The 23,557-nt window shown below is 32.6% G+C and overlaps 1 protein-coding gene across 5 annotated transcripts; it reads right to left on the bottom strand.

Moving 5' to 3' along the window:
- Positions 1 to 449: 449 nt before the first annotated feature.
- Positions 450 to 21,875, bottom strand: LOC134688725 (pseudouridylate synthase 7 homolog). Of its 5 annotated transcripts, none has more exons than XM_063549451.1 (18): positions 21,787 to 21,875; positions 19,539 to 19,788; positions 18,869 to 18,968; positions 18,529 to 18,630; positions 17,591 to 17,723; positions 16,454 to 16,571; positions 15,056 to 15,133; positions 14,587 to 14,652; positions 14,196 to 14,258; positions 11,357 to 11,482; positions 10,777 to 10,838; positions 9,730 to 9,884; positions 9,316 to 9,463; positions 5,969 to 6,073; positions 5,880 to 5,909; positions 3,889 to 3,958; positions 3,172 to 3,323; positions 450 to 579 (listed from the first exon to the last, which is right to left on the bottom strand). In XM_063549451.1, the coding sequence occupies exons 2-18, from the start codon at positions 19,775 to 19,777 to the stop codon at positions 452 to 454; spliced, it is 1,875 nt and encodes a 624-aa protein (XP_063405521.1). In that variant the 5' UTR covers positions 19,778 to 19,788; positions 21,787 to 21,875; the 3' UTR covers positions 450 to 451. The 5 variants fall into 5 exon arrangements, with proteins under 5 accessions (XP_063405521.1, XP_063405520.1, XP_063405525.1 ...); XM_063549450.1 differs by having other exon boundaries at positions 19,539 to 19,794; positions 21,787 to 21,848; XM_063549455.1 differs by lacking the exon at positions 5,880 to 5,909 and adding an exon at positions 5,644 to 5,673 and having other exon boundaries at positions 19,539 to 19,794; positions 21,787 to 21,848.
- Between the last annotated feature and the right edge of the window lie 1,682 nt (positions 21,876 to 23,557).

Genomic DNA, 23,557 nt, shown 5'->3' with positions numbered 1-23,557 from the left:
ATCTATTTCATGTAAATTTGTTTTTTGTTAAACAACTAGGTTTTATATAATGTGATCATTGAAGTTGAATGATTGAACCACAATGAGGTCAAAGACGTGGACTATATACCAGATAAAAATTATCAACTGAACATTTACAATTGCAATGTTTGATTGAAACAATGCAAGTACTGATGCACTGGTTATTTGTGAAATTATAAATTCTGTCAAAAACTCTTACATTGGAGGTAACAAAGGTATATAGATCATAATAATAATAATTACAATCATTCATATTTTGTCACATGTTCATACTGATAGTTAGACCCTGTAGAGATAATAACCCCAAAATCTAGTAAGATGAACAGGGCAAGATCTTTAATGTAAGACAGCAAATATTTTCAGATGTTGACCTGGAATATTGCCAGATACTGCTGATTCTAAAAGATCAATAAACAATAAAAACCAAAGACTATGTAACATTTAATGTTGACTGATAGGATGCTGAGGTGTCTATTTTTAGAACTTCTCTCAATGCCATGGTAGCATAACAAGATGATGGCAAGGTCATTTCTATTTTCAAAGCTTTAAACTGTCCATCTAAAATAGAAAAATAGGAAAACATATAATAAAGCTACATGCATTTTCAGACTAAATACTGAATTTAATAATTTGACAGGATGAATTGAAATTTATCTTGTGAAAAGTATATTATGCAGTATATACTTCCTAAATAAAAAGCAATTTGAATACCTGTTCACTTAAATTTATTTGCATGCATATTTCTTAACATAATAAAGACCACAAAAAAACAGTGAAAAAAGGTATTTATACAAAAGTTAGTAAAATGGCAATAAAAAAAAATAAATGAGGATATCCTCAGGTGTATAAATATTGTATTAAATAACTCTTGAACAACTAACAAGACAACATTGCTAAATCAAATTAAATCTAAATTCACCTATCCCAACAACAGGGTAGAATTAAGTAATTTGATCAAAGCATACTAGAGCTAGTGCATGACATGTGGAAAATGTTGTTAAAATCTGTCAGTCAAAGTCCCATAACTCTGGAATGACAATTTGGGAAAGTTGAAAGTTAAATCTGACAGTTTAAGTCCAGTATAAACTCAAAACAATCCAGAAAATTTCCAAAATCAAATGGAACTTCCTTTCATCACAATCCCAACTAGAGGCTCTCAAGAGCCTGTATCGCTCAACTGACTCTACCTGGGTTTTTGAAATCATATAAAAAAAGATAAAACTTGGCTACAAAGTAAAAACACCTTGCCAGCCCCTCATCTGGAATGGAACATTTATGCTATGTTTGGTTTCATTCATATCAATAGTTCTCTAAAAGAGGGACAAAAGATACCAAAGGGACAGTCAAAAAGATGAAATTTGTATGTAATTCCCATAGGGTCCTATGTTAAACTAAGCCCCTGCTGGTGGCCATCTTGGATAATGGATCTGCTACATAGTAGAAACACTTGGTCAACACATCATAAGGTTTATTCATGCCATGTTTAGTTTCATTCCATTCAGTGGTTCTCTAGAAGAAGTCATTTGTATGCATGCATTTCCCATAGGGTCCTATGTTAAACAAGTCCCCCGCTGGCGGCCATCTTGGATGACGGATCGGCTACAAAGTAACAACTCTTGGTCAGCACCTCATAAGGAACATTCATGCCATGTTTAGTTTTATTCCATTCAGTGATTCTCTAGAAGAAGTCATTTGTATGCATTTCCCATAGGGTTCTATGTTAAATTAAATCCCCCGCTGGTGGTCATCTTGGATGATGGATCGGCTACAAAGTAACAACACTTGGTCAGCACCTCATAAGGAACATTCATGCCATGTTTAGTTTTATTCCATTCAGTGGTTCTCTAGAACAAGTCATTTGTATGCATTTCCCTTAGGGTCCTATGTTAAACTAAGTCCCCTGCTGGCGGCCATCTTGGATGATGGATCGGCTACAAAGTAACAACACTTGGTCAGCACCTCATAAGAAACATTCATGCCATGTTTAGTTTTATTCCATTCAGTGGTTCTCTAGAAGAAGTCATTTGTATGCATTTCCCATAGAGTCCTATGTTAAACAAGTCCCCTGCTGGAGGCCATCTTGTATGATGGATCGACTATAAAGTAACAACACTTGGTCAGCACCTCATAAGGAACATTCATGCCATGTTTGGTTTTATTCCATTCAGTGGTTCTCTAGAAGAAGTCATTTGTATGCATTTCCCATAGGGTCCTATGTTAAACTAAGTCCCCCGCTAGCAGCCATCTTGGATGATGGATAGGCTACAAAGTAACAACACTTGGTCAGCACCTCATAAGGAACATTCATGCCATGTTTAGTTTTATTCCATTCAGTGGTTCTCTAGAAGAAGTCATTTGAATGCATTTCCCATAGGGTCCTATGTTAAACTAAGTCCCTCGCTGGCGGCCATCTTGGATGATGGATCGGCTTCAAAGTAACAACACTTGGTCAGCACCTCATAAGGAACATTCCTGCCATGTTTGGTTTTATTCCATTCAGTGATTCTCTAGAAGAAGTCATTTGTATGCATTTCCCATAGGGTCCTATGTTAAACTAAGTCCCTCGCTGGCGGCCATCTTGTATGATGGATCGGCTACAAAGTAACAACACTTGGTCAGCACCTCATAAGGAACATTCATGCCAAGTTTGGTTTTATTCCATTCAGTGGTTCTCTAGAAGAAGTTCAAAATGTAAAATGTTAACGATGACGACGGACGCCAGACGCCAAGTGATGAGAAAAGCTCACTTGGCCCTTCGGGCCAGGTGAGCTAATAAAAGTTTTAAATTATGAAGAAAGCAATCCAAGCACAATGGAGTATGTGAAAAACTACCTCTAATCCGAGGGTTCAAGTCCTGTTATTTTGGAAGTTTTTAACACAACATTAGAATTAAATTGAAAACTAGTTTCTTTAATTGGTGCAAGCAAACATGCGTTATCCTAAGAAGTGTTGACAGATAGATGGATGGACAAATGAATGAACAAACAGATAGGCTACAGTAAACCTAATGTCTTGCCTAAGAATGGCATATAATAAAAACAGATGACCTGAAGAAGAATGCATTTAAAGACCAATGAGTTGAAAATATACAATACAAAATATCTCCATTCTTTGGTCTATGATAGATAGTTGTTTACACTAAAATATTACCTTGTTCATATGAAGGCTCTGCTTTTTTCTGCAGTTTATCCAGATCACTCAAAGCCAATTCAACATTGACATCATTATATCTGTACAGCTTCCATACAACGTCACCAGGCTTGATCACTATTTTTCTGTAGGCTCCAGGTAATGATAATGATCTGAAAAAAATGGGAATGATATTTGTAGGGTGATATTTTCTATAAAGGAAGGAAAGACAAAGATCCATTATTATTATCTCTTTAGTGGTAGAAGGAGTCAGTATATACATTTTAAGATGCAACAATTATTCCTACTAAAATGTTCTTATGCTTTTACAGTACTCCTGTGGAAAAGAGCAAATAAACATGTTGCCATTTTGAATCTTGAAGGGGCCTGATTGAGAATTTGCATTATTATTTGTTTCAAGGTGACAAAGTTGCTTTTTTCCTAGCAAACATGAGAAAGCTTGCCCCATCTTTAATAACAGCTGATTCATCAATCTGAAATAGGTTTGCTGCAAGCTTTTCCCTTTATACCACTCTTAAAATTTATTAGATGATAATTGTCTTAATGATTTTGTTCAGTAAAAAACTGCCTTACTTAAAAATTGAACAGTAGTTATAGAAAACACTTTTTGTTAAGTCAACATTTACACTATTTTGTTAAGAAAAAAACTTGTGCTCTAAATTTAGAATTTTACTTGAATTTTACTTTAACCATGTAACATTTCTTATGAATTCTTACTTGATCTTGTGCTTAAAACTGTCAAGAGTTAATCCATCTTCTGCTAATAATGTTTCATACCATTTTCTGACTGAAAATAAATTAAGATATAATGATATAAAGTTTATAGATATGATAATAATGACTGTGAGTGGTTTTAATTCATAACCAACTTGTCTAGACTTAGAGCAATGTCCTGTTCCAGTTGACAAAATATGGACCCAATTATGGTCATGGGCTTAAAAGATTTTATTTTAATTTGGAGACCCAAATGGTTGCAAGTGACAATACATTTTCATTCTTATTTTTGTTTTGTTTTTCAACAGTCATATAGGTTACATTTTGTATCAGTTTATCTAGATATAAGAATATGTTGTATGAGTGCCAATGAAACAAATCTCCATCCAAGTCACAATTTGTAAAAGTAAACCATTGCAGGCCAAAGTACAGTACTAGTCAATATTATGGATAGATATATTATGAGTAATATAGACTCTTTGGAGCCTCTAGCTTGATTTTATAGTGTTTATTGATTGAGGTTACATTGACATTTACACATCAATAGCCTACATCTTTGTTTATTTAACAGAAAATCAAAACTTAAACAAGTTGAATATATAAGTTAACATATGAGAAGAAGATTTCAATAAAAGTGCTTGTCAGCCCTCAAAAGATAAAGATTTTTGGCATCCAAATTTGCAATGAGAACTAAAAATTAAAAATTGTATTAATATTAAACCTTAAAATTTGGAACACTATGAATTGAACATATATTCCTTTGACCTGAATTTTTGTTGATTCAACTAAAATTATGGACCATGATGAAGATTTCTAGATATTCTTATCATGATAAATCTAGTGAAAAAAAGCTTTTACATGATAAATGTTAGGATTTGATTTGTCAATCATTTTATCCCTAAGAATCAAACAATCAATTATCAATACCTACCTTCATTTGGTGGGTATGTGACATCATGACCTGGTAATGGTAAAACCGTCAATACCTACCTTCATTTGGTGGGTATGTGACATCATGACCTGGTAATGGTAAAACCATCAATACCTACCTTCATTTGGTGGGTATGTGACATCATGACCTGGTAATGGTAAAACCATCAATACCTACCTTCATTTGGTGGGTATGTGACATCATGACCTGGTAATGGTAGAACCATCAATACCTACCTTCATTTGGTGGGTATGTGACATCATGACCTGGTAATGGTAAAACCATCAATACCTACCTTCATTTGGTGGGTATGTGACATCATGACCTGGTAATGGTAGAACCATCAATACCTACCTTCATTTGGTGGGTATGTGACATCATGACCTGGTAATGGTAAAACCGTCAATACCTACCTTCATTTGGTGGGTATGTGACATCATGACCTGGTAATGGTAAAACCATCAATACCTACCTTCATTTGGTGGGTATGTGACATCATGACCTGGTAATGGTAAAACCGTCAATACCTACCTTCATTTGGTGGGTATGTGACATCATGACCTGGTAATGGTGAAACCGTCAATACCTACCTTCATTTGGTGGGTATGTGACATCATGACCTGGTAATGGTAAAACCGTCAATACCTACCTTCATTTTGGTGGGTATGTGACATCATGACCTGGTAATGGTAAAACCGTCAATACCTACCTTCATTTGGTGGGTATGTGACATCATGACCTGGTAATGGTAAAACCGTCAATACCTACCTTCATTTGGTGGGTATGTGACATCATGACCTGGTAATGGTAAAACCGTCAATACCTACCTTCATTTGGTGGGTATGTGACATCATGACCTGGTAATGGTAAAACCATCAATACCTACCTTCATTTGGTGGGTATGTGACATCATGACCTGGTAATGGTAAAACCATCAATACCTACCTTCATTTGGTGGGTATGTGACATCATGACCTGGTAATGGTAAAACCATCAATACCTACCTTCATTTGGTGGGTATGTGACATCATGACCTGGTAATGGTAAAACCATCAATACCTACCTTCATTTGGTGGGTATGTGACATCATGACCTGGTAATGGTAAAACCATCAATACCTACCTTCATTTGGTGGATATGTGACATCATGACCTGGTAACGGTAAAACCACGTCCAATATGCTGTATTGTGACACATTCTTCTCATCAAGGACAATTGGCTGTACTATCCTAATGTCTTTATTGTCATTGTCTTCACCTATATTGAAGTATCAAAATATGAAATTTCTCTCAGGAATGGTATTCTATAGATGTAGTTTTTAAATGCAATAGTGATAGCTTGATATTATCATAATACACATGAATTGAAACAAGGGGTTCCAAAAACTTGAAATTGACATGAAAAAGATCAGTAATGTGGCATGTAAGTTAAGGTTGAGAGTTATAAGGACTATTCAATTCGTCATAGAGGTTATTAATGTGTCAACTTGGTGGCTGACTTACAAACTGTAAAGGTACTGCATTAGGCTACTGAGCCAATATATTTCTTTTGATTGTCTTTCAATTATAACCAGATGCTCCGCAGGGCGTAGCTTTATACGACCGCAGAGGTTGAACCCTGAACGGTTGGGGCAAGTATGGACACAACATTTAAGGTGGTACCTAACACTACAGGGAGATAACTCTGTAAAGTCAGCTAAACGTTTTAATTACGTTGTGTTGTAAAAGGAATATTAAGCTTCTCAATGATCAAAATTGGTGTTTGTCAAATTGCTATATAACCAGTGTAATTTTTCTGACAAAACGGTTGGTTCAAAATTTTTAAAACTTTAAATATTTTTGTTAAGGTGTTCAAGTAAATACTTTGACAAAATTTTATGAAAATTAATCGAGCCAAATTAATTTTAGTGAAAGTGTTAGGTACCACCTTAAGCTGGATTCCGCTCTAAATTTGGATTGTGATTAAATAGTTGACACAGCATAGGTTTCTGACACAGAATGAATGTATTCAAATGAACTTAAAATTTTTGTTTTCTCTTAGAGCAATTCACTATGCTGTTGAATATTAATCCTCTCAAAAAAATGTTTGAAGAAATTTTCTTTTTATTTATGAAATTTCAAATGAGAAAAATTTAACCCAATTTTTTAATCACATCCCCCTTTCCCTTATTCCAAAACTAATTTCAATTAAAATATTCTAATGGAGTTTGCAAAAATTACTACTCATTTAAATACATCATAAAATATTAAGATGTAAAAAAACTGCTTTTTATCACTGAATGGTAAAGATTATTTAAATTTATCAGTTGGTAGTAAAAAGTGAATATACATTGTATATTGTATATAACAAAGATTTAAGTTGATTCTGGACAAAGAAAGATAACTCCAATTAAAAAAAATTCTTACAGATATTTCTTGCTTACTATACTGGACTAAGAAAGATAACTCTTAATTAAAAAAAAATTTGCTATTTCACAATATTGTGAAATTAGATATTTCTTGCCATTGCACAATACTGTGCAATTGAAAAGACTTGCTATTGCACAATACTTAATATAATAATTTTAGATCCTGATTTGGACCAACTTGAAAACTGGGCCCATAATCAAAAATCTATGTACATGTTTAGATTCAGCATATCAAAGAGGCCAAAGAATTTAATTTTTGTTAAAATCAAACTTAGTTTAATTTTGGACCCTTTGCACTTTAATTTAGACCAATTTTAAAACTGGACCAAAAATTAAGAATCTACATACACAGTTAGATTTGGCATATCAAAGAACCCCAATTATTCAATTTTTGATGAAATCAAACAATGTTTAATTTTGGACCTCGATTTGGGCCAACTTGAAAACTGGGCCAATAATCAAAAATCTAAGTACATTTTTAGATTCAGCATATCAAAGAACCCAAAGGTTTCAATTTTTGTTAAAATCAAACTAAGTTTAATTTTGGACCCTTTGGACCTTAATGTAGACCAATTTGAAAACGGGACCAAAAATTAAGAATCTACATACACAGTTAGATTCGGCATATAAAAGAACTCCAATTATTCAAGTTTGATGAAATCAAACAAAATTTAATTTTGGACCCTTTGGGCCCCTTTTTCCTTAACTGTTGGGACCAAAACTCCCAAAATCAATACCAACCTTCCTTTAATAGTCATAAACCTTGTGTTTAAATTTCATAGATTTCTATTTACTTATACTAACGCTACGGTACGAAAACCAAGAAAAATGCTTATTTGGGTCCCTTTTTGGCCCCTAATTCCTAAACTGTTGGGACCGAAACTCCCAATACCAACCTTCCTTTTGTGGTCATAAACATTGTGTTTAAATTTCATTGGTTTCTATTTACTTTAACTAAAGTTATTGTGCGAAAACCAAGAATAATGCTTATTTGGGCCCTTTTTTGGCCCCTAATTCCTAAACTGTTGAAACCAAAACTCCCAAAATCAATCCCAACCTTTCTTTTGTGGTCATAAACCTTGTGTCAAAATTTCATAGATTTCTATTAACTTAAACTAAAGTTATAGTGCGAAAACCAAGAAAATGCTTATTTGGGCCCTTTTTGGCCCCTAATTCCTAAAATGTTGGGACCAAAACTCCCAAAATCAATACCAGCCTTCCTTTTATGGTCATAAACCTTGTGTTAAAATTTCATAGATTTCTATTCACTTTTACTAAAGTTAGAGTGCGAAAACTAAAAGTATTCGGACGACGACGACGACGACGACGACGCCAACGTGATAGCAATATACGACGAAAATTTTTTCAAAATTTGCGGTCGTATAAAAACAAGTCAATTGTTGATTGGTTCAATTGTAGAGAAGTCCAATAATTGGGGTCATTTCTAATATCTTTTCTTGTCTTTTGTTACTCAAAATCAGCTTTCTTCAAATTGACACAAGTTGAGTTGAAACAATAAATGTTGCAATATTCACACAATACATTAAATCAAATATGTTAACATGGCCATTTAACAATAAAGTGTTGAACTTACGCTGCTCATATCTAGTACTTATCAAGATAACTTTTTTCTCTTTACAACTACAACACTTATTTTCTTGTAACTTCTGGATTTTTCTGTGAGTACAATATCCCGCATGACTGATTGTGTACCCATGTTATTTTATTATCTTCCATTACCTCTTCCTGTAACTCCTAGATTTCCTCTGTGAGTACAAGATCCCTCATGACTGATGGTGTACCCATGTTATTTCATTATCACCCATTAATTCTTCATGTAACTCCTATATTTCCTCTGTGAGTACAAGATCCCCCATGACTGATTGTGTACCCATGTTATTTTATTATCTCCCCTTACCTTCCTGTAATTCCTGAATTTCCTCTGTGAGTACAAGATCCCCAATGACTGATTGTGTACCCATGTTATTTTATTATCTCCCCTTACCTTCCTGTAATTCCTGAATTTCCTCTGTGAGTACAAGATCCCCAATGACTGAGTGGGTACCCATGTTATTTTATTATCTCCCCTTACCTTCCTGTAGCTCCTGGATTTCCTCTGTAAGAACAAGATCTCCTATGACTGGTTGTAACCCATGTTGTTTAATTCTTTGTGAGGTGACAGAATTCCATAGATAACTCTGATAGGCATGTAAATACATTAACTTTGTATTCCTAGCTATCTGCAACATTAAAATACATTTATTTCATGATCAGAATTATTTATTCACCTGCAGTTATCAATTCATGTATGATGATATCATTATTAACTTAATAAACTTGTAGTTCAATTTGTCCAAGGTTATTTTTATCACTTGTATTGAATATATGTACAATACATGTAAACCTTATAATACAAAATCCTAATACAGTATTGCTGCCTATTAAGACAACATATATCATTAAGTTGTTCATGAGCTAATTTGTGTATTATACAGTTCTTGTTTACCTTTTGAAAAGCATTACAAAAGTTATGTTTGTTAGACTTGAGTTCTTTGAGGATAGTTTTCTCTATAGCATTCTGATTTGGTAATCCTATCAGAGCTTCAACTGGATCTTTATTTCTTTCCCAACATTGACGACATTCTACTATTCTTCCAGTTTCTGAGAAAGAAAAAAAATTTATGCAAACCATTTTACCCTACAAGATGAGGTTCAGTACTTATGAAGGAGTAAATAGCCTTATAACATTGTTGAAATAAAAAATTATATGATACCATTGTCCAATCAAATCTTTCAAACTCATGTATCAAAACTTGTAGGTTCTACCTTATACAATATGACAAATAGCAATTCCAGATGGAAATAAGCTACTGTGGATTCATAATAATTTGTTGGATACCAATTTTTATGAGTTTTGTGGGTACAGGTGAACCATGAATTGAATTAAAATGTTAAACGAATAATATATTATATAATATTGTAATATACTACGAAATCAACTATACACAAATATGCAAGTTTTCAGCAATCCAGGAAAATAAATGAATCCACAGTACTTTTTTTACTTATCCATTAAAATTTACCATAACACAAACTATGTTATGACAACAAGGCATTTTCTATTTTGTGATGTTATGCTATTGTTTCAGAAAAAGGGAGAAGGTTTGGATCCATTAAAACGTTTAATCCAACTGCAAATGTTTGCACCTGTCCTAAGTCAGGAATCTGATGTACAGTAGTTGTCGTTTGTTTATGTAATATATACGTGTTTCTCGTTTCTCGTTTTGTTTATATAGATTAGACCGTTGGTTTTCCCGTTTGAATGGTTTTACACTAGTAATTTTGGGGCCCTTTATAGCTTGTTGTTAGGTGTGAGCCAAGGCTCCGTGTTGAAGGCCGTACTTTAACCTATAATGGTTTACTTTTTAAATTGTTATTTGGATGGAGAGTTGTCTCATTGGCACTCACACCACATCTTCCTATATCTATGACACTATACTGTTGTGACCCCCTAACTAGTATCTATTATCTGTTAAACATATGTAATACTTACCACCAGGTCTAGGTTTTAAAATTAGATTCACAGCCTCTTCATAATCATTTTTCAATACAGCTCTGTAAAAGACATACCACATATTTCTTAAAAATTTGTTGTCAAATAATCTGTTAAACTTGTGTAACCTTTAACCTTATTGGGAATAACAACAAAAACAAAGCATACAAAATCATATTCCCACTAATCCATAATAAAACAAAACTTGTATGTTTTTAAGATCTTTTAAAAAAATGTTGTCTATAACAACAAAAAAGAGGTAAGTTGCTAGCTAAGACTAGAGGAAGGGAATTATGCAGTTATAAATGAACAAAGGGTAACTCCAGTCCAATAGTTTATCTTGAAGTAATAGTCATAATAAGCAGATTACTTTTTTTAAGCACAGGAAGGTATTCAGAGTGGACCTAAAACCTTTATATGTCACTTGTAATCATTTTTGATAGTAACTTTATTCTGCAAACTTAAGTGGGAAAAAAACAAATGTTAAAGCAAAGACATGTAATGTTAGAATAAATTTTATAGAAACTTTTTAAAAGATTTATCAACTAAGGATACACAAATGCAATATACAATGGTTTACCTTCCTATGTGGTGTGTAGGTATTGATGTTGTACCAAATCTCTGCATACCAAAATAATTGATAAATCCTTTTTCTTTTAGCGACATCATTGATTTATCTAATGTTTCATCATCTCCAGTTACATTCCTATAAAAATCATACAAACTATAGTGAACATAATGATAAATAGTATGTGCCAAAACAGACCAAAGATCAAATTTTAAGCACAGTTTTATTACTATACAACTATACATTTATATATAAATCCACCTCTACCAATTTAAGAAGAGTGTGCACCTTATATCAATATTTATGTATATGACATACAAACTATTTGCACATTCTATGTGATTACCATTGCATACCAGCCAACTGCCACTGTTTGCAGGGGATTTCCCCCATGAAAGCTCTCAAATGGAAATTTTGTAAGAGCATTTTTTTCTACAATTTTAAACAAAACAGTAGTTTTATAATTGCCATAGTCCTTTAAAGGTATGAAGAAGCCAAAAAACAACATTAAAATACCTTTGAATGCCCCTTTGAAGGTTTTATAGGACTACAAGAGCCATCTTGCACATAAAACCCCCATGGGCATTTTGATAAGTTGGCAGGTATGCCATTGTGTCATCATAAAATCTCTATGAATACAATATTTTCCTGTATCAACATTTAATGATGCTGCAGAGGCAGGAAACAGCACAAATAATCATCATTACATACAACTAGGTCAAGGCAAGACGAAACTAGAGGCTCAAAAGAGCCTGTGTCGCTCACCTTGGTCTATGTGAATATTAAACAAAGGAAGCAGATGGATTCATGACAATATTGTGTTTTGGTGATGGTGATGTGTTTGTACATCTTACTTTACTTAACAGTCTTGCTGCTTACAATTATCTCTGTCTATAATGATCTTGGCCCAGTAGTTTCAGTGGAATATGTTAATAAAAATTTACAAATTTTATGAAAATTGTTAAATATTGACTAAAAAAGGACAATAACTCCTTAGGGGGTCAATTGACCATTTCGGTCACGTTGACTTATTTGTAAATCTTACTTTGCTGAACATTATTGCTGTTTACAGTTTATCTTTATCTATAATAATATTCAAAATAAACAAAAACAGCAAAATTTCCTTAAAATTACCAATTCAGGGGCAGCAACCCAACAACAGGTTTTCCGATTTGTCTGAAAATTACAGGGCAGATAGATCTTGATCTGATAATCAATTATACCCCCATGTCAGATTTGCTCTAAATGCTTTGGTTTTTGAGTTATAAGCCAAAAACAGCATTTCACCCCTGTTCTATTTTTAGCCCTGGCGGCCATCTTGGTTGGTTGACGGGGTCGGGCCACACATTTTATAAACCAGATACCCCAATGATGATTGTTGCCAAGTTTAGATTAATTTGGCCAAGTAGTTTCAGAGGAGAAGATTTTTGTAAAAGATAACTAAGATTTACGAAAAATTGTTAAAAATTGACTATAAAGGGCAATAACTCCTGAAGGAGGCAACTGACCATCCGTCATGTCAACTTATTTGTAAATCTTACTTTGCTGAACATTATTGCTGTTTACAGTTTATCTCTATCTATAATAATATTCAAGATAACCAAAAACATCAAAATTTCCTTAAAATTACAAATTCAGGGGCAGCAACCCAACAACGGGTTGTTCGATTCGTCTGAAAATTTCAGGACAGATAGATCTTCACCTTATGAACAATTTAACTCATGCCAGATTTGCTCTAAATGCTTTGGTTTTTGAGTTATAAGCCAAAAACTGCATTTTACCCCTATGTTCTATTTTTAGCCGTGGCAGCCATCTTGGTTAGTTGACAGGGTCACGCCACACATTTTTTTAACTAGATACCCCAATGATGATTGTGGCCAAGTTTGGTTTAATTTTGCCCAGCAGTTGCAGAGGAGAAGATTTTTGTAAAAGATAACTAAGATTTACGAAAAATAGATAAAAATTGACTATAAAGGGCAATAACTCCTGAAGGGGTCAACTGACCATTTTGGACATGTTAACTTATTTGTAAATCTTACTTTGCTGAACATTATGGCTGTTTTACAGTTTATCTCTATCTATAATAATATTCAAGATAACCAAAAACATCAAAATTTCCTTAAAATTACAAATTCAGGGGCAGCAACCCAACAACAGGTTGTTCGATTCGTCTGAAAATTTCAGGGCAGATAGATCTTGACCTTATAAACAATTTTACCCCCATGTCAGATTTGCTCCAAATGCTTTGGTTTTTGAGTTATAAGCCAAAAACTACATTTTACCCCTATGTTCTATTTTTAGCCCTGGCGGCCATCTTGGATGGTTGACCGGGTTACACCACACATTTTTTAAACTAGATACCCCAATGATGATTGTGGCCAGTGTTGGTTTAATTTGGCCCAGTAGTTTCAGAGGAGAAGATTTTTCTAAAAGCTAACGACGACGCCGGACGACGACGCCGGACACCAAGTGATGGGAAAAGCTCACTTGGCCCTTTGGGCCAGGTGAGCTAAAAAGGGAAAATGATGAAAAGTTAATGGTTTTACTATAATCAGTGGCAGATCCAGAAATTTTCATAAGTGGGGGCCCACTGAATGCCTAAGAGGGGGCCCGCTCAAGTCACGCTTCAGTGATTTCCTAAATAAGCAACCAAATTTTTTCCAACAAAGGGGGGGGGGTTGGCCCCCCCTAAATCCACCTCTGATAATGTTGTTAAGAAAAATAATAGTTTTAAGGCTTAAACTGTGCTATGATAACATAGGTTGAACACACACCCATTGGCCTTGATGGTTAACAATATCTGTCTTGAGAGAAAAAAAAAAAATTTGGACCATTTTTAAAAAAATCTTACCTCAGTACAATAGTAAACTTGTTGCCTTGACATTTACCTAACCTGAGTGGTTCATTTACATATCTGTAAAACAAATTAGCAGATGATTACTTGGTTGCTATATATTTTATGGTCCATTGTTATTACAATAAATTAGTTGTGGTATATCTGTAACAAATGCACCAAAATGCTAGAGAACCTTAGATTCTCGAGTAAATATAATTTCAAAACTTCAATTAATTATGAAGTAATGTCTTTCTGACACTGACCATGTCCTCATTTCATCTGTTGGTGAACAAATATGGCTTGTTGTCTTAACTGTAGAAATGCAAGGAAGATTTTAACTTGTAATAGATATAAGGCCTTCATTTTTTTATTCTAATCTGCACTAATTAATGTCTTTCCTTCTCACCTGTAATTTCCAAAATGCATATACTTCATTCTTGTGTTTAATTCTTCTAGTCTCTCTGCAAACATTCTGTAAACAAGAATAGAAACGGTTTTTAAAACTTCAATATTCTATTCATAAAATTGATAACTGTAATCTGAATGAGATATAGTTTTGAATTAAAGGAAAAGTTAATCTTTCCAGTAATTATATTTTCCCCATCCTGCACTTATTTACCTCAAGCTCCTGACAATATTTGTTGGTGTATTGTTAAATGAATAGACTGTAATAAAACTGAATATTTAGAAAACACATGTTTCTAAAATTATCACAACTTATTTTTGAAACCCTTTTTATGTTAAAAAGAGTATTTCACCAAAGAGTTAAAATCATTAGAGAATATATTAAACTGTGTATTTGTGAATCTGATCAGTACACTGTTTATAATCTTTATAGTCTTTTTAAATATTAGAGAAATAAAAGAGTTATATACCTATACACTGTTATTTCTTGAGAAGTTTTGGCTCTCTTGTCTTTAGTACCTGCATACTGGAATAAGTTTCTGTTCACACTAAAAATAAATAAATACTATTTATTACCTTAAAAATAGAAATGTATTTATATATATATATATATAAAAAAAAAAAGCATACATACCTTACCTATACATTAGGAATCACCTCATGTTTAGTTTTTTCCATATATTATTTATACTGTACACTACAAAATTAAGCACTCTATTAATGGAAATAAATAATGTAGATTTTATCAAATATAGAAATCCTTATTTAACTGTCACTTGAACACTATAGAAAGATCAAAAACAAGAATACTTGCAATGCAGAGATAAGCTTCAATAAGTCCTTTTAGAGGTTTTAGGATAAATTATCTATTAGAGAATTTCAAAGTTTTGACTTCTACTTAGATCTCATCATTTAACCACAAAGTTTTCACATATGTGGTTAAATTTGAAGGGTACAATTTTCTGTAAATAAGCATAGAAAATCCTTGCATGATGGCCTCTTCTTGTGAAAAAGGGAAAAAAGTTCTTTAAAATTTAATAACTCCTAGTTTTAACACATTAATTTTGTTCTATGGTCCTCTACTTTCCCAATCATAACAAATGGTTATTAAGCTCAGTTATTTGTTAAAATATAAACGTGTCCAATATTATAACCTGATGGCATTTAACCAATCATAATGGATAACAACACTTATAATAACAAAATTGTGTATGCTATACTAAAAAATAAATATACATTCAACAAAAATTATGCACATTTTTTTTAAATGAAACGAATGACTTTAGGGGACATAACTCTGTATTTAAATTCTTTTCTAAATGCATACTTGAATACTTCTTAGTAAGTACTAACAAGATTATTAGATAATGCAAGGATTTGTTTATGATTTTAAATCAAACAGCATATAAATCTTACTTCCAATAGAGAACCCAATATGGGCAAAATCAGTACAGTGATTTTTATATTAAACAATTGCAATGAAGGCAATTCACAAGAAAAACAACCCAAAACATGAAATATAAACTGTACAAGCTTAAATGACAATGAGTTCATAATATATCTAGCCATATAAACCATAATGTTTAGTGTATATTGACCAAACAACAGAAGTAATGGTACCCAAAGAGCAATCATAATGACACACTTTGGTATAAAAAAATTATACCCAACATGATTTGTGTTCTTTATTTCCTCTGACTCATAACCTAAAAAATTCAGGTCTTTCCTGTACATTTGCATAGTAACTTAGCCATTGTTGAGGAACTTTATTATTCTTGACAAAACTACTGAAAGAATTTTAATATTTAAAATATACAAATCTATCAAATTCCAATCCATACTTTTTCCATAAATAAGTATTATCTAACCTGAGAAATCTTGACATATCATTTATAGCTGACATTGTATCTCGGTTTTCTTTGTACAGAACAAACTGACAGTAATTTCCTCGACCAGCTGGCCACTCATTTTTCCATCTGTTTTTCACTGCAAGGGATTTAGATTGAAATGAAAAAGACTATTAATTAATACACAATGAATAGGTCTTTTAACCTTTCTTTGATGTTTGGAAAACCTTTTCATTTTGTTTGGATGACATTTTTTTTTTATTCTGCTGCTATAAAAATATGGATACGAATATTTTAGTCTCAATCAAGAGCCCTTGATAGGAAGCTTAACATTCACATACACAAACCATTACATTATGATTTCGTAAAACATGTTCTCTAATTCTTCGACAATTTATCCCTTTCTGCACCCATTGTAAACAAAAATTTAATCAATGTGTGTTTTTTTTTATCTCAGTTCTTCAGTGGTTTAAATCTGATTATGACGAAATTTCTTGCTTTGCTTTAAATTTCCTATTGTGACAGCATGAAAAAAGGCCACAGTTTTCAAATTTTAAATATTTAAAATGTGCAGCGAGCCTCAAGTTATAAATTTGAAAATTTAACTGTCTTGAGTGGATAAGTATCGTATCACACTTGATGCAGTGGTAGAATCTATATTTCACATTGAAATGAAACAGTGAATGTATATACAGTTCTTACCTACTAAATATAGTCTTTTATTTCATATAAAACATTATACATGTAATTGATATATGATATGATACATGATATTGAGATGTTTTTGTTTAGCAAACATGTACAATTGGAGTTTAATATGGCGTTCATTATCACTGAACTAGTATATATATTTGTTTTGGGGCCAGCTGAAGGACGCCTCCGGGTGCAGGAATTTCTCACTACATTGAAGACCTGTTGGTGACCTTCTGCTGTTGTCTGGTTGGGTTGTTGTCTTTTGACACATTCCCCATTTCCATTCTCAATTTTATATAAAAATGATCTTTGGAAGATATTGCACTCTCAAATCTCACAGCATATAACCAAAACACTTAGTCAGAGAAATCTCTGTGAATACTGTTTTTTCTTGCATTTGTAACCGGAGAGCATGATTCTACATTCAAAATGCATCTTCTATTTATTACACCTAATCAAACTTACTCTTAGTATTAGCCTTCTTGACAACTTTAATGACTTTTTTGTCATCTTGAGTAACAGTAGAACTATCTAAACCAGGAAACTTAGATTTGATTGTCTGATGATACTTGGTTCTAAGCTCCTTGTCATCCATGTTCTAGAAAAAAAAGTTTAAAAAAACTTTCAATACTTAATTTATTGCCATATAAAAATAAGGAGATGTGGTATGATTACCTATGACACAACTGTTCACTAAAATTCAAATGAAGTGCCCCCCGCGAATGTCCATTTACTGCTTGTAAACTGCCTTTAGTACATTTTTTAATTAATTGTGAAATCTAATTCTCTAAAAAAACACATGATAACATTAAACATGTGCTTTAAATAATTTTTGCTCAACTTTCTTTGAATTTTTAAACAGCCTGTTCTATGAATCAGAATGGATAACTTTAGTAATTGCATTTTAGTCATTTTGGTGATTTTTTTTAGTATTGAAATTAAATTGCTAAGCAAATTCATTTATTCAAACTTTATAAAATGCAAGGGCAGCAGTCTATTAGTTGTTACAGATTTGATATGTTATAAATATAATTTAAACAGAACATGATCAGAATCCTCTGTTTTGTCAAGTTTGTGGTATAGATCTCTCAATATAATTATGAAGATGTGGTATTAGCAATGATGATACTACTCCCTTCAAAGTCACAATGTATAAAAAGTTAACAATCATAGGTCAAATTACTGCCTTTATCATAGTCATAGATAGTCATAGAGCCTTGTATCACATCAAACAGCAAGCTATAAAGGGCTCAAAAATCACTAGTACAAAACAATTCAAACGTAACAACCTATGGTGTAATCTATATAAAAAACGTGAAACAAAAAAACCCACCTATGTACCACACCAACAAACGACCACCACTGAACAACATGTTCCCGACTATGTCTATATCAACACTTACTTCCATATGTATAAAAGCAGGTTCCATCTCAGATTCAGAGGATAAGGCTAGCAATGTCTTCATTACATCTTCTGGTAACTTGAAACTTTCCTCTTCTTCATTCTATATTAAAAATACAATTCAAATGATAATGAGTATCAAAATTATGAAAGCATATTCTGACTATATTTTTTCCAATTTTGCAATAGGAAAATGTCTGATTGGAAAGATAAGCTATGTTGTAGTTAGGTATAAAGTGAGAAAAAAATCATAATTTAGTGCTTCAAAGAAATATAGCTTACTGAAGTTTTTTTTTTTTTTTTTAGAGAAATAAGAAATTAACGGTATTAAAAAGACTAACCTGCACCTTTTCTTCTTCTGATATTTTATCCACTTCTGTTTTTGTTAATTCCACAACCTTACCGTCAACATCCACTTCATTCACAATGAAATCAGAGTACCTGTAAAATCAACAAATTAATGGATTACATGTATATAAAATAAGGGCTAAAACTGAAATAAAAAGAATTTTATAAACAGATAAGTACATTCTTTCTCATCAATTTTGGAGCATACAGTCAACTATTTACTAAAAAATTTTGAAACAGTGCTGAAAATATTGACAATAAAGTTTATGTACATGTAGTCCTTCACACTTCATTACCACCAATGCACTTCAGCGAAGCTATCAACAGGATAGCGTCAAAATGCCACCATTGCACCATGACAAGGTAAAATATGAACTTCAGTTTCAAACCATGGCACTTCAGCATGACCATCTTGTTTGGTAGTACCATTGTGGTTTAGTCGAACTTATACATGTATATTGCTGCAAACTCAAAACAATAGTTCTAATTTTGATACGATAGCGCTGCGGTCTGCCCAAATACCACCGCGGCAAATTACAATGGCACTTAAACGGCCTGGGGAGACCACTGCTGCATGTGAAACAATTGTAATTACCTACGAAATATTTTTCCTTTTTTATACAAAGGAGTTATGGCAAAAAAAATATTCTTTGCAGAACATACCTTTGTTTAATAACTCCATGGCAACCAGGTAAATCATTAATATAGCAGAGTATGCCTACATCTGTTTCTTTAACAAATTTGACATCTTCTGTCTGATTATTTGAACTACTGACATCTTTATTATCTGTTTCCTTGGTTACTGGAGTACTGTCACATGATATATCATCATATTGATTATCCACTCTACATGTTGTGATAGCATCAGTCTCAAGTCTGGCTTTTTTGGCCTCTGGCTCCATTTACTTATTATCTAAAACTCAAAGCAAAAAGAGTACATATAAATTTCTGTTGAATAATCAGCTACAATGTATAAAGGATTGAGGCTCTTGATAAGGGAATTACTAGTACAATAAGCATGGATCTATTCTGATGTTTAAGATACTTTCTGCTTGGTGGATAAAATTCATTTATCCAAATGAGGAGGGATAGGAGCTTTATCCTGACTCGATGATCGGGTGTTTATAAGCTTGGGATTTCGGGATTGACCCTTTCAGGATCAGGGAATTCTTTTTTGAATTTCAGGATGACAGGATTCAAATTTGTTAAATTCTGGACCTCAGGATTTTGTGTTTTTTTAACCCCAGGATTTCAGGATCAGAACACCGCCTAACCCCCCTCCATATGAATGACGGTAGAAATGGGGGTACCTTCATAAAGTATAACAGTAAAAATTGATGCCGAATGACGTTAACGGTAATTTTTAGTGCATGACAATAAAATGTACACTTTCTTTTAGACGATAAAAAAAAATCAGCTGAATTTGACCAATCTAGCTACTTTTTTCTCCAAAAATAACAGTAAAGATAATTATTTGAGACAAATACCAATCAAGATAAGGATATTTGGACAAATCACAGTAAAATTTTAACCAAATTAAAGCTAAAAGTAGCCAAAAACCGATGTTTGACGCCCGACTTTAAAGTGCATTATCACCCTCATGAATTTCTCATCGTACTTAGTGTTAGGAAAAAAATGGTATTTAATCTAACTAGCCAGGATATATTTGGAGAGAAAAGCTTGCACCTGTCCTACAATGTAAGTCAGGAATCTGATGTTCAGTCATTGTCAGTGGTTGTCATGTATTGATGTGGTTCATAGATGTTTCTCGTTTTTTTTTTTTTATAGATTAGACCGCTGGTTTTACAGTTTCAATCTTTAGGGCACTTTTTAGGTTGCTGTTCGGTGTGAGCCAATGCAGAATATCATGGGGGTAAACATAAAAAGAGGGGGGTTGGAGGGGTCCTGATCCCTAAATCCCATGCTTAAAAACATGAAATCCTGAAGTCCAGAATTTGAAAAAAAATCCTGACATCCGGAAATCGGAAAAATAGAAATCCTGGATCCTGAAATCTTTAGCCCTAAAACACCCGATCCAGACGTCCCCAAAAAGGTCAGCACATATTGGTGACTTTTAAACATTTGATTATTAAATAATAGTATATTATCGATGCATTTTATAACTTATAAAAGATTTACAGAAAGCAGATAAGTTCACAAAAAACTTAAAATTTAGTGTGTACATTCAATATGGCGACCACAGAAATCACAATGGCCACCATGTTCTATGTACTCACTAAATTTAAAATGATCTTTATAAACTTATCTGCTTTCTGTAAATCATTTTTAAGTTATAAAATACATCGATAATACTTTATTTTTCAATAATCAATGTTGTAAAGTCACCAACATGTGTTAATATTCAATATAAAATTTCAAGTGTTATTCAGTCATTCGTGTTACCCAACATTGGTTGATTTTTGCTTTACGTCACCTTAGTGAGAAAATGCTATATTGTGGCAAACAAAGGTAAGTAATCAGCTGCTGATTTGTATACATATCTTTTTAAATCATATTATGAAAATGTTGTTGTATTCTTGAACCTTAATTTGTTAAACATCTTCAGCAGTGATGAAAATAATGATTCTCAAAATCCAGAGTGACTAATAAATCTAATAAATGTAATAATCAATATAAATGCATGTGTTCAAATGATCTTATATATTAAGATCGCTTCAGCCTTAAAATTTTCCTGGGGAACAAGATTGTTGGTGTATTTATTCACAATACAATTTTAAAGTAAACACACAGACATTTTTGAACAAAATGGTTAGTTGTCATTACATAAACGATCTGGGGGAGAAATCCAGCCGTTATGTATATCACAATGGGGAATAAATAATCAAGAATGAATATTAAAACGATTAATGTGTGTATATTTGAGTTCCTTTCATTAAAAACAGCTGCTTACAGGTTTTTCAAGTTTCACGTATTGTTTCACTTTGATGATGGCGGATATGACGTTACTTTCAGTTTTCACCTTAAAGTGTTGATCAAATAATTTTTATTGTTACTTGGCCGATTTTATATTAATGATAAAGTGGATCATATTCTCAAGGCATATGGATTGCCCTCTGCGCATGAGATAGTCTTAAATCCAAACAAAAACTGGAAAAGATTGACCCACGATATGATAGACTCAACATGGAAAACAAAATGGTCTGAGATAGCTAAAACAAAATCATCATTAAATCATATGGAAATAGGCAAATGGAATTTCCGAAATCCTAATAAGTGTTGGAGCAGTGTCAGAGACAACAAGAGAGATGTTGCTAAAGGCATAATTAAATCCAGAATACTCACTGGAACGTATAAAACTCAAAGTATAAACAACCGCTTTGATTCAACAAAATCTCCACAGTGCAAACTTTGTACAGAAGAAACAGAAGACTATAAACATTTTCTTATGAACTGCAAAAGCCTTAACTCAGTCAGGAAAATTCACCATATTAGACTCAAAAATTTGTTGATAGAAAATCAAATCAACTACAATAACATCATTAAATCTGATGTCGATCTACTCCAATTGTTAATTGACAGTTCCACTAACCTTCGGATACCAAAAGCTCAATTAGGAGATATAGAAAGAATCTGCAAAGACTGGGTATTTGCATTACACACCAAGAGAGCTGAATTATTGTGAAATATACATAACAATTACACTCTGCATATTATGTAAGAGTTCTGGAATTCAGTGAAGGATAATGAACAATAGTACTCGACTCCCTACTGATGAACATCACATCATCTAAAATTTAGCTAGTATCGGTCATGAGAATGGGTATAATTATTGACTTATCGTCATGATTATTAATGACATATATGATTGTTCCATTCCAACCATATAAAAATTCAATAAACAGAGAATTAAATCTGTTGCTAGACGATAATGTTAAATTTTAAATCTAATATGAGCCTCAACGTTATAAGTATAACAAAATTATAATACATTTTAAAATAAATCTACAACATGAATTAATGGTTTTTTAGATTTTATATAAACATATAATGAGGAACCTCGTTCGATAAACTTTTTATCATCACTGCCATAGATGAACCATAAACATATTTTTATCTTTTAATAAGTGGACTCCTATATTCTTATTAACTTTAGGTTTTATCCATTTTTTAAATTTTAAATCTAAATAGTGTTTTAATCTTGTGACAGTATGCTATGTACAGTGTAAATACAAGTTTTTACCTTTTATCCTTATTATTTTGTTTTACTAAAACTAAGTACATATTAAAGCCTAACAATTTTATTTATTATTTATTATTTATTTTATAAATAACTACGCATTTTAAAAAATTAACCTAAAACTAGGATATTTTTAATGCGGTGACCCTGCAAATAGGGTGGACTTCCGAAGAAGAAGAAGATAATTTGATTATCAGACCAAACATTTCATGATTATTTGATAATCGAAGTTTTTTTTATTATTTGATTATCTTGTTTAACAAGAATAATTAATGAGGATGTGAATTTGACTCAGAAGACAATGACAGCAATTCAGCAATATAACCAATGAAACCAAACATCTAGGTATCAAAAGAAACGAACAAAACCGTGCAAATATCTCAAAAAGAATAAGAACCGATAGGGCAACAATATACAACCTTTTAAACCTGGAGCTGGGTTACATGTCAGAAGGGGATTCTCACCCATGGTCGCATACAAGCTA

Source organism: Mytilus trossulus, chromosome 1 (assembly GCF_036588685.1).
Source record: "Mytilus trossulus isolate FHL-02 chromosome 1, PNRI_Mtr1.1.1.hap1, whole genome shotgun sequence".
NCBI classification, from domain to species: Eukaryota; Metazoa; Mollusca; class Bivalvia; order Mytilida; family Mytilidae; genus Mytilus; species Mytilus trossulus.
This window is presented reverse-complemented; position numbering and strand designations above follow the sequence as displayed.

Bases quoted from the DNA above. Each gene is read 5' to 3' on its own strand.
- LOC134688725 (XM_063549451.1), bottom strand. From the start codon at position 19,777: ATGGAGCCAGAGGCCAAAAAAGCCAGACTTGAGACTGATGCTATCACA. The intron at 18,969-19,538 runs GTATGTTCTGCA...TTGATTTTACAG, and splicing joins CATGGAGTTATTAAACAAAG to GTACTCTGATTTCATTGTGA. The intron at 580-3,171 runs GTAATATTTTAG...TTTCTATTTTAG, and splicing joins AGAGCCTTCATATGAACAAG to ATGGACAGTTTAAAGCTTTG.